The 11,506-nt window shown below is 31.7% G+C and overlaps 2 protein-coding genes across 3 annotated transcripts; one reads left to right on the top strand and one right to left on the bottom strand.

Moving 5' to 3' along the window:
- The first annotated feature begins 813 nt into the window (after positions 1-813).
- On the top strand, positions 814-8,519 carry Blm (Bloom syndrome helicase). 2 transcript variants are annotated; one of them, XM_087416264.1, is made up of 15 exons: positions 814-1,335; positions 1,483-1,603; positions 1,745-2,062; positions 2,152-2,893; positions 2,954-3,058; positions 3,553-3,728; positions 3,883-4,104; positions 4,594-4,955; positions 5,483-5,741; positions 6,083-6,466; positions 6,545-6,695; positions 6,808-6,995; positions 7,283-7,607; positions 7,682-7,850; positions 8,017-8,519. In XM_087416264.1, exons 1-15 carry the CDS (start codon positions 1,241-1,243, stop codon positions 8,162-8,164), a joined length of 3,765 nt encoding a protein of 1,254 aa, XP_087272390.1. In that variant the 5' UTR covers positions 814-1,240; the 3' UTR covers positions 8,165-8,519. The 2 variants fall into 2 exon arrangements, with proteins under 2 accessions (XP_087272390.1, XP_087272391.1); XM_087416265.1 differs by lacking the exon at positions 2,954-3,058.
- Positions 8,520-8,632: 113 nt separating this feature from the next.
- On the bottom strand, positions 8,633-10,924 carry LOC105147249 (succinate dehydrogenase assembly factor 2, mitochondrial). Its single transcript, XM_011058132.2, has 3 exons — positions 10,736-10,924; positions 9,717-9,874; positions 8,633-9,181 (listed from the first exon to the last, which is right to left on the bottom strand). Exons 1-3 carry the CDS (start codon positions 10,766-10,768, stop codon positions 8,911-8,913), a joined length of 462 nt encoding a protein of 153 aa, XP_011056434.1. The 5' UTR covers positions 10,769-10,924; the 3' UTR covers positions 8,633-8,910.
- Between the last annotated feature and the right edge of the window lie 582 nt (positions 10,925-11,506).

Genomic DNA, 11,506 nt, shown 5'->3' with positions numbered 1-11,506 from the left:
CCAATGAACATACTAGGGGCTGTAAGCTTATTGGCTACCGCATCACATTTTGTAGCTCGACAAGCGTTTTTGCGTCCAATGTGCAGAAGCTATTAAAAACATAGAATAATTGGTTAATACAATAACTTCCGCTGCGTGGCAAGCGTTGCCACGTTCTATGTGCAGAAGACATAAGTCCGGTTCTACCTACAATAGATGTTTTAAGTCTTAAGCCATAAGAAATTGACCAATTACAGTGGAATGTGAGAAGAATAATTGATTGTTATTCGTCGATTCCTTATGACTTAAAGTTGCATTTTCTTGCTGACACTTGACGCTCGATTCGAGCATTAAATCAGATCACATGATCAAAATTGATGAATACCAAAAAATAATTTTGACCACGTGATTTGTTTTTACGCTGAAAATGAGCGTCGAGCGTCAGCACAAAAAAGCAGCATAATAACTTCGACACATCAGCGCGATATTCGTCGCGCGTGACACGCAATATCCAATGAGAGTATACCTTTAGAATGAAAACATCGATAAAACTGTACACTCATTGGATATCGCGTGTCGCGCGCGACGAACTTCGCGCTGGTTTGTCGGAGACATAAGGATTAAAAATCTATTGTAGATCCGGGCAAAGTATGGATATACCATAATAATCAATGAAATGTTAAGCCTGCGACACACTAGCATGCTTGTTTTTTGCTGTTAGATCGCTAGCTGGATTAGAATCTTGCTACCGTATTGGCTGCGGTGCTGTCAGTGCCAGTATCATAGCCAATATGGTGGCAAGATTCTAATCCAGCTGAGTATCAATTATGAAACTTTATCCCTAGGATGATGAAAAGTGAAAATTTTAACCATTGGAGTTAATGAAGAAATTTTTCATTTTTCACTTTTCTTCCTAGAAAAAAAGTTTCATAGATAGCTGCGTCGGTAATGTAGATCTGAGGCGTCGGAGTGCTCTTATATTATAGCATATGTCACGTGTATTGTAGAAAAAGAACACTCCAACGCCTCAGATTTGCATTGCTGAATGCAGCTATTGATACCCAGCTAGCAATTCAGCAGGAAACAAGTATCATGTACCGCAGGTTTTTAATTAATTTAAGCGCGTAAAGTAGCATAGCGTGTAGTACCAGTGTTTACATGACTTCCGAGAATAATTGTTTCAATATCAAAGTATTCGAGTAAAACAAACTTAAGCAAACTGCTAGTAGTCATTTGTAATTGTCTAAAATTTGTGCTAACAATGTCAAAAAAGATGGTGTTTGGTCAAAAGAATATCCAATCTACGATAGTAGGATTTTTGGCAAAAAATACAAATGAAAACAATATGCTGACTAGGTAGACAAAAGTTTATTTTATTTTGTAAAAATGCCCTAAATAAAATATATGTGCGCATCTCAATATATTTAAATTTTCATTAGTATATGTTTCGTATTTTTAATACTTAAAAAAAAAAACTTAAATTAGTAATTGAATATTTTTTAGTACATCAAAATCAGTGGCAGAAAAGAAAGTTTTAAATAATGAATGGTCGAATGATTTGTATTTTAATGAACAAAGGAGAGTAGCTGGGGACTTGGTAACAATAGACACGATAATAAATCTTGTAAGATTATAGTTCTAATTGAATTTAAATAAAACTACAATATTATTATGTCAATTTATGCATGTATTTTATGAAATTATGATTTACAAAACATTAATGATTTATTACAAAATAATTTGATTTCAATATTTTGAACTGCAGGATAATTCAGATAGTTCAGACTCGTGCAAAAGCCCACTTAAAAAAATGCCTAAAAATACAGAAGATAAGCATTTATGGACTCCAAAAAAATGTGACACAATATCCATTAAAGAAAGAAAAAATATTATAATTTCAGATTCTGATACAGACAGTACTAATTGTAACTCTCCTAGCTCTAAATATAATGGCGAGAGATTACAGAGAAATAATTGGGTTGGTCCTGATATTAGATTGAATTTGAAAGATTTAGGTTTAAATAAGCAATTAGGCTCATGGATTGAATTGGTTCAACAGAAATCAGTAATGTCTACAGTTCCTGTAAGTTTTATATTGTGAATTGATATTTTATGTAAAATGTTTAAATTCAAGGTAATTGTTATTTCTCTTTCTTTGGACATTATATTTAGATTACAGAAGACAAGTTGCTCGAAAGACGTGAAGATTTAAAGGAACTTCAAATTGAAGTTCTTGATAAATTTTGTGTTGCGCTCGAGTCAATTCCATTACCAATATTAGAACAATTTCCAAAATTCGATGCTGACTCTTTCAAAAAGTTGCAAGGTTTGCATCGACATATAAAAGCTAAATTACGCTTAGTGCAAACCAAATTATCAAAGTTGCAAAAGGAAGATGAAAGGAATGTATTCGAATCTCCAGAAACACCTAGGTCTGCATCGTCAATATCAATTAAGACACCAATTTCGTGCATGTCCGAGAGTCGCTTGATAAATGACTGTGATGGTTTTACTTCATGTACCTCAGTATCCAAAACGATAGATTTTCAAGATTTAACAAATGCAAAGGAGTATGATTTAGCATCCAATAATTTGGAAGCTGTGTCAGCAGTTAAGCCACCTGAAATTATACCTCCAAATAAGAAGAGTACTTTCCAATTAAAAAGACCTGTCAAAACAGTATTAGGCATTCAAGTTTCTAAAACGATAGCAGAAATGTGGGAAAAAGACCAACAAGTATCAAAGACAATGAATTCTTCAGTGGATTCCGATTGTATCTCCATAAAAGATACACTTAATGACAGTATTTCAACGCCATCAAGTAGTGAAAAAGATGGATTTACACAAAGAAATGCCATCTTGGATAATTCGGAAGATAACAAGATTAATACAAATAAATCACAAGATATGACAGGTAACGAATAAATCATTAATCTTTTCTTCTTTTAGTTTTCAATGAGAAAATATTTTATAGGCACCCAAAGATTTACTGCAAAAGTTGAAACCTTAACACAAGAATTAGATCAATTTCCAGCTTTAGGAGAAAATTGTAATATAGATATAAACGACGATTTTACAGGTACGAGCTTTATATATACAAGATGTTTCATTTTTTTTTTTTTAAGGAAGGAGGTTGTACCTCTTATTTTCATTTTTGCACTAAAAATTCATTTTTATGTAAAAATAAAAAAAAATTTTATTATAATGTTTTGAAAAGTTCTCGAGATAAGCTACAAAAATATGTGATGAAAAATGAGGGGTTCCATTTAAAAAATTCAAAGTGACCTTGCTCTGACCTCGATGTCACCCAAGGTCAAATGAATGATACCCTCTCATGTTCCCCTCGAAGTCGAAAAACTTTCGTCTGAAACATTTTTCGATTTAATGCAGTGTTTCCGAGATATTTCCGTGGATTCTTTAAAATGGGATACCCTATGTGTATGTGTGGGCGCGCGCGCACACACACACGCACACGCACACATACAAAAAGTGCGCGTGTGTGTATACTTTTTTATTTCACATTTTATTGTACATGTTGATAATATGATAAATAATAATTCCAATAATTTATAGATTGGCCATTGAGTAATGTAGCACAAAATAGCAATTATCACACTAGTGATAAAACAAAATCAAAAATCGAAAAAAAGAGTGTGGAATATGGACAATTTACTGGTAATTATAAAAATGATGGTATCAGTGGAGAATTTGATAGTTTAACATATTCACATTCACAAGAAATGTTAAAGGTACGTAAAGTATATTTGGTAATTTTTATTTTTATAACTTTATTAAAGAATAAATATAATGTCATTTCGTAATAATTAATTCATACAGTCGGACACATATTAGATCAATAATGAAAATACAGTTATAATTGCACATTAATTATCTTTATTTTAGATATTTCGACAAAGATTTGGTTTATATACTTTTAGGCCAAATCAATTGCAAGCTATCAATGCGACACTTTTGGGATTTGATTGCTTTATATTAATGCCGACTGGCGGTGGAAAATCTCTTTGTTATCAACTTCCTGCCCTTTTAAATGTTGGATTAACTATTGTTATCTCACCATTAAAAAGTCTTATTTTAGATCAAGTTCAAAAACTTATCTCACTTGATGTAAGAGAAAGTATTATTATCAGAGTTGACAAATAACGCGTTACCTGTAATGTCGTTACTTTTCTTCGATACTTTGTTATAACAATTTGGTAATGACGAATTTTTTTTATGACTAACATCAGATTTGGAAATTAACTCGGCATTTATAACAAGTTATTCTTTACTCGTTACAAATTACTCTTTTTTTTCAGTAAGTAAACACATAATAAGTAATAAATTACTTTTTAAAGTGACTTTTCCAATCTTAGTGTTTAATTAATTATCGTTACAGTCATAAAAAATTGCCAATATCAAATCGTTATTATGAAAAATAATGATAAAAATTATAACGGCGTTACTTTACTTATCATCCCTGATTATTACGTATTAGATACGTAATAAGGGAAATAATCTAATGTAAAAACATATAATATAAAAAGAATACTCATTTACATTACAGAAATGTATATGCTACAATATATATTCTTTACTTTTGATTTAAAATTATAGATTCCTGCAGCTCATTTATCTGGCTCTATAACAGATAATCAAGCAGAGGCGATATACAGGGAACTTTCCAAAAAAGAACCAGCTCTCAAAATATTATATGTAACACCAGAAAAAATTTCCGCCTCGCAAAAATTTTGTAATACTCTGACTATTTTGTATGAGAGAGAATTATTGACAAGATTTGTTATTGATGAAGCACATTGCGTTAGTCAATGGGGTCACGATTTTAGACCAGACTATAAAAAATTAAAGTGTCTCAGGAACAATTATCCCAAAGTGCCAACAATGGCTCTAACTGCAACAGCCACACCGCGTGTTAGAACAGATATTTTGCATCAGTTGGGCATGACTAATCCAAAATGGTATATTTGATTGTGTATGTATATGTGTGTGTGTGTATGCGTGTGATTGTATAATTTTTGTTTGCATATGTTGCTCTATATTAAAAAGAATTCAGCATTGGAAAATGTTATTTTTCCGTTATTTTGACGTTACTTTTTATAATAAACATTTTGATAATGACATTGCATACATGACATATTTTTTACGACGCTAAGGTTGTACTAAGGTCGGAAAAGTCACTTTGAAAAGTAACTTGTTACCATTATTTTACTATTGAAAAAAGTAATATATAACGAGTCACAAATAAAAAAGTAATGCATATTACAAATTAGGAGTTATTTTTTTCAGTTACGAATGATTTTTTTCAATCAATTACAAGTAACGAAGTTGACTTTTTCAATTTTGGTGCATTTTTTCTGGTTTATCATTACCGTTATAAAAAAATTTGTAATGTCATTACCAAATCATTATAACAAGCAAGTAACGATCAGCAAAGTAATGACGTTACTTCTCATCTGTGAAAAAGATTAATGATTACATTTTTTAGGTTTATGTCGAGTTTCAATAGACCTAATTTGAGATACAGTATAATATCGAAGAAAGGGAAAAATTGTTCTGATGAAATCGTAGCTATGATAATGACAAAATTTAAAAATACTTGCGGCATCGTATATTGTTTATCGCGTAAGGATTGCGAAGATTACGCTGCACATATGAAAAAAAATGGTATTAAAGTATTGAGTTATCATGCAGGACTCTCAGATACTCAAAGAAGCAACTGCCAAGGAAAATGGATTTCCGATGAAGTACATTTGTTATACTACGTACAACAAAAAATATACGTACATGCTCGTATGCGCGTGCATATACACTGATATAATGTATAAAATTATATCGTGAAATGTGTAATTATAAAAATATAAAATATTAAGTGTGTATGTGCGTGTAAACATATGTTTATGTGCGTGCATTGTATTTTTAATAAAATTATTAGGTGTTGGAATTAATTCGTAGCGTTTTACAAGTGATGGGAAGTACTTTCATTAATGTATTTTTTAATGCTCATGTGAAATAAATAACATTCTTTCATTAAAAAACGCTACGAATTAATTCCAACACCTAATACATGTTTATATACTTTCTTCAGGTACATGTTATATGTGCAACTATAGCCTTTGGAATGGGTATCGATAAACCAAACGTGCGCTTTGTAATACATGCAGCTTTACCAAAATCTATAGAAAGCTATTATCAGGAAAGTGGTCGCGCTGGTCGTGATGGTGAAATAGCAGATTGCATTTTATTTTATCATTATGCAGACATGCACAGAATCAGAAAAATGTTTGAACAGGATAATCCAAATCCACAAGTCATTAGTACACACATGGATAATTTATTTAAGATGGTAGCATTTTGTGAAAACCGTACAGACTGCCGTAGGTCGTTACAGCTTAATTATTTTGGAGAGATATTTGATAGGCAACAATGCATCTCGAATAAAATAGCTACGTGTGATAATTGCAGGTCTAAGGTATGTCATATGGATAAATAATTATCACAGCAAAAATATAGTTATCTAAATGGAATTGGTATTAATTAATAATTTTAGGCCGAGATTACAATGTTGGACGTTACTGAAGATGCAAAAGAGATTATGAAAGCTGTACGAGATATTAACAATAGAAAGAATTGCAAACTTACATTAGTATTCTTAACAGATATTTTTAAGGGTAGTGATCTGAAAAAGATTAGAGAATCAGGTTTATACTTGTTTTATAATTTATATATATATATATATATATATATATATATAATCATAAAAAATAAATTGATATTTATATTAATGATACAACTAAATAATTCTTTTTACAGGTCTTACAAACCATCCTTTATATGGTCGTGGTAAATCATGGAATAAAAATGACATAGAACGTCTTTTGCATTATATGGTACTGCAAGAATATTTACAAGAAAATATGTATATTAATAACGAAATTGCTTGTGCATACGTAAAAATTGGACCAAAAGCGAGTGAACTCATGACAAAAAAAGATGTAAAGGTATTTAGTCTTAATAGGATATCTAAAATGTAAAATGTATAATTAAAAGTTTATATGTCATCATTTTCGATATTAATATCCAAGTCATATACATGTTTATATGTATATATTACATACCGCAGAAAATTCGTACTGTTTTTTCCCCTATAAACTTATCTTGAAAAACCGACACAAGTTTTTCGCGGTACTTAATACACACACACACACGCACACACACACACACATTAGCATATATATATACATTTTTTTTGTTTATTGTGTCTTTTTATTGTTTTTATCTTGCAAAGGTACAAATCCCAACGAGACAATCGAATAAATCTACTAGTGGTGTAGCTACAGTTTCAACAGTTACAAAGAAAGTTGATGGTATTATAAAAGAATTACAAGATCGTTGCTATGCCGAGTTGATGACGATAATACGAGGTATCGCTAGTGCATTGGATGTTTCTGCTTCTTCTATTATGAATATGGTAGCTGTCAGAGCTATGAGCCAGCGTTTACCAGAAACCGAAGAATCCATGTTACAAATACCACACGTCACTAAGGCTAACTTTGTTAAATATGGCAAAGCTCTTTTAAACATTACGCAGAAATACGCGAAAGAAAAAACTGGTATGATACTCGCATATAATTAGTGTAAAGTAATATTTTATTGATTATTCTATTATTATTATTTTTTTTTTTAGAATTGCTGAATGTAAATGATGAAGATAAGAATAGTGATGATAATGATAGCACCTGGGATGACAATGATTCTAATTACTCTTACAGCAATAATACTAGCATTGGCAAGAAACGAAAGATAAGCAATAGATCTAATAGTACTAATAAAAAATATAAACGAGGTGGTTTCAGGTAATGTAAAAATAAATATGCATGCGCATGTTACTTTTCTCGTTATATACAACATACATAATGATTATATATATTAATTATTAAAAAATACATGCACATATATGTTTTAGAAAGAATTTTATACAGGTTTTATACATAATTATATAATATTTTTACATTTGTGCAGTGCAAGAAGGGGAAAATGTTCATCAAGAAGCTCATCAAAAAGTTCAACAAAATATAACACTACTACAAAAAAGACAGTAGGACTTGCAAGTTTCAGTCAAAGTAAACAATATCTGGCAAATCCTAACAGATATATGAATATTGTTTGATTAATTCTTTCAATTACAAATTATTTACGGCATTTGCAATAGTATACATCACACAATTCTTGTACATATGTTGGGAGAGGTGAGAATCGTATGACCACGTTGTGTTTAATCAGAAGTCTCTTACAGTACTCGGCTTGTGGAAAGATTCTAGGCATCGGTTGTTATGAGTAGCTGTAGTCGATCGCAACATGGAGGACACTCCCTCTTGGGATAGATGATATCCGAAATTTTCTGTATGGCATTTTAGACATTTTATTGAACGAATTTGAAGCATTGTAAATTCATTTTTGTATCCAAGTAATCACCAAACATGTATATGAAATAAATCTTTCGTAATAAAATATTTTTTAAGACATGTAATTTTGTTAAACATTGGACAAATTATATAAATATAGTTTCATCAGTGTCTAATTAAAATAAATATATATGCAATAATATGTATAGAATAACCTAAAAATTTATTACAAATGATGTTTTCAATAATTCTTTATTGCTTATGACTTGTACTTAAAATTAATACAGATTTATATTCAAAGTCTAGATTATTATATACTAAGTATTTATTAAGTATACATTAGGTTAGGTTCTTTTAACATTTGCTACATAGAGTGCATTCCGATATTCACCGTCCTAGAGTCCCTAGAGGACACTGCGCCAGTGCTTAAACTAATATATAGTATACATTATGTGGACTGTAGACTTTCTTCAGTAACTGTGAATATCAAAACGTATCCATAATATATTATTTATAAATCTGGTTGCATTATCCCAGCTTGTCGGTCTTCATTCTGAATATGATTTTTCAGCAAGTCCATCACTTCATTATCAAATTCAGGTGGAGTTGGTTTGACACCAGTTGCCCAATAAAATATATCCCAATCGTTGGATGGTAAATTTATAAGTTGATCATATAATCTTAATTGTTTATCATCAAACGTATTCAAATATTTGTTTGCAAAGGTACTAAGAAGTATACCATTCTCCAACATGCCACGTTTACGAGATTGATATGTCAATCTAAATTGACAATGGAAAAAAATAGAATGAGTCTCGTCACGAGTGTAACAAAATAATTTATTTGTAAATTAATTGTAAATGTATTCGTATAAATAATGATTATCATGACAAAGTATGATATTAAATCTTAATTCAGTTATATATTACAGTTTTATTATAGATTGTAAAATACATCATAACACGCACAATACAAACAAGATCTCGAAAAAAGTATGTTATGTTGCCGATTCTGCAATGAGTCAATAGTTGGAAATCTTGTCTTAACTAGTTTTAACCTAAATAGGTGATTATGTTTTTTCACATCTACACTAGTCGTTAGTTATATAGAGAATCGTTTAGCTCGACTAATAGGAAGGAATAAAGTCAAATTTGATCAGTCTTAAGAAAATTGGTAGTCTTACAATTAGTCAGTGGTTGGCCAACTTCACCAATTCACCGATAAGACTTAGGATTACTATCGATTCATTGTAGAATCAACTAGTATCTTTGGATTATCGGTAAAACTATTAGATTGTAAAAAAATTTTCAATGATACCGTGCTCGTTTGAGATTGGCATTTTCTCCTTCTCGTTTCACGTAACGTGGAATATCAGGCTCTTGACCTTCCGGATGAATTAACTTGTTATCTTGAAAATTGTCTTTTCGCTTACAACAACATACTGACACATCTCTCGTAAGTATAAGCGATCCGATCTGTTAGAGAGGGATAGAGAACTTTATTATTTATATAGAGATTATTTATTTAAGCATGTGTGTGTGTGTGTGTGTGTAATTATATATTTAATACAAAAACTGTATCCGTTTTCAAGATTAAGATTTATATATTTAATATTAAGAATTGCGTTAATTGATAACCAGTGTTGACTTCTATCGCCTGTACTTTATGTTATTATCATATACCAGCTTGATCAAAAAGTTTCCGGAAGAGACCACCAGGTGATGTTCTGAGTCAGCTGATTTGAGTTCTTTTTTTTGGCTAGGTTGCCACATCTATCATTGACATTTCCATCAAATTTTATCGCCATAGCTTGACATTTGTAAAAATTACGCCGTCTTGAGTACATCTACCTCTGCGCGTGTTTTCGATTTTTTACAGTTTTAAAAATGGAGTTGAATTTGCAACAACGAGTTTGCAACAACGAATACCATCCAACAGCCATCGAATTCACCCGATATGGCTACCTGCGATTTTTTGTGTTCGATCGAGTCAAAAAACCTGCGAGGAACGCGTTTTAACAGCCGAAAGGAGGTAATGGAAAAATCGAAGACGGCTCTGATGGCTATACCAATAATAGAGTTCCAGAAATGTTTCGAGAGCTGGATCAAGCGCTGGCATAAGTGCGTTGCAGTCGCTGGAGAGTACTTTGAAGGGGACAATATCACTTTTGATGAATAAACTTGTATTTTGAATTTTCTGAATGAATTCCGGAAACTTTTTGATCAAGCTAGTATTTCTAAGTTGTTCAATTAAAGGAGTCTATAAAAATTATTAGTTTTGTGTTAGTTTGTAATTCAATATCCACGAGTGTGCTTATTCAATATCTCCAAACTTACGCGAGATGTAACACGACCGTACACAACATTCATTATCGAATGAATCGTGGAAATCGTGCAAATGCGACAAATATAACCTTACAATTACAGAATAAAAAGTAGAGTCGTATATATAAGAGAAGCGACATTCATCTCCACTACCATCTCTAGCATATGTTCAGCACCGTCATGTTTGCCCCGCGCTCCAGTTGACTACAGTTCCATCATACTCCAATGGGTGCATTCAGTACTGCGACAGCCAATATGAAGCGTTGATTTTAAAATACAAGCTTCAGATTGGCTGTCACAATAAACTTGCGATCAGCTTGCAATTAATATAGAACCGGGTTTACGCATATTATAGAATTTCAGAGATAAAAGCGCACTTTTATCGATAAAAGCGCATTCTGAACGGAGTTATGGGTTATGTAAGAACCTGTGTTCCCCGCTTAAGAATACAAGGGTTGGCTGAAGCATTCACGTAGCAATGGTAGCAATGGTAGCATTCGAAATAATAGATGTTTTCCATTTGATGACACAAGTCGACACAAGCGTCATTCTATCCTCGTTGACATTCAGAGAATGACAAAGATAAAACAATACTTGTGTCATCAAATGGAAAGTACCCAATAATGGACTAATCGGAGCGTAACGTTCAGAATATTTGGAAGAAGCAAGTGGACCGTAGCTTCAGTCAGCTCTTTCATTTGATTGGATTATTCTATTAAATCCTAAAATATGGATGAAAGAGCTCCAATCAGATGAAAGAGCTCCCTGAGCGGAGCTCAGTGT

The sequence above is a fragment of the Acromyrmex echinatior genome, chromosome 19 (genome assembly GCF_024713525.1).
Source record: "Acromyrmex echinatior isolate Ae372 chromosome 19, ASM2471352v2, whole genome shotgun sequence".
NCBI lineage: Eukaryota > Metazoa > Arthropoda > Insecta > Hymenoptera > Formicidae > Acromyrmex > Acromyrmex echinatior.
The sequence above is the reverse complement of the archived record's forward strand: the minus strand, read 5'-3'. Positions and strand labels throughout refer to the sequence as shown.

Coding starts and splice junctions, on each gene's coding strand:
- Blm (XM_087416264.1), top strand. CDS start 1,241: ATGTCAAAAAAGATGGTGTTTGGTCAAAAGAATATCCAATCTACGATA. Junction 3,059..3,552: donor TATAAACGACGATTTTACAG/GTACGAGCTTTA, acceptor AATAATTTATAG/ATTGGCCATTGAGTAATGTA. Junction 6,996..7,282: donor TGACAAAAAAAGATGTAAAG/GTATTTAGTCTT, acceptor TATCTTGCAAAG/GTACAAATCCCAACGAGACA.
- LOC105147249 (XM_011058132.2), bottom strand. CDS start 10,768: ATGAATGTTGTGTACGGTCGTGTTACATCTCGC. Junction 9,875..10,735: donor ACGGTCGTGTTACATCTCGC/GTAAGTTTGGAG, acceptor CCTCTCTAACAG/ATCGGATCGCTTATACTTAC. Junction 9,182..9,716: donor GCCAATCTCAAACGAGCACG/GTATCATTGAAA, acceptor TTGTCAATTTAG/ATTGACATATCAATCTCGTA.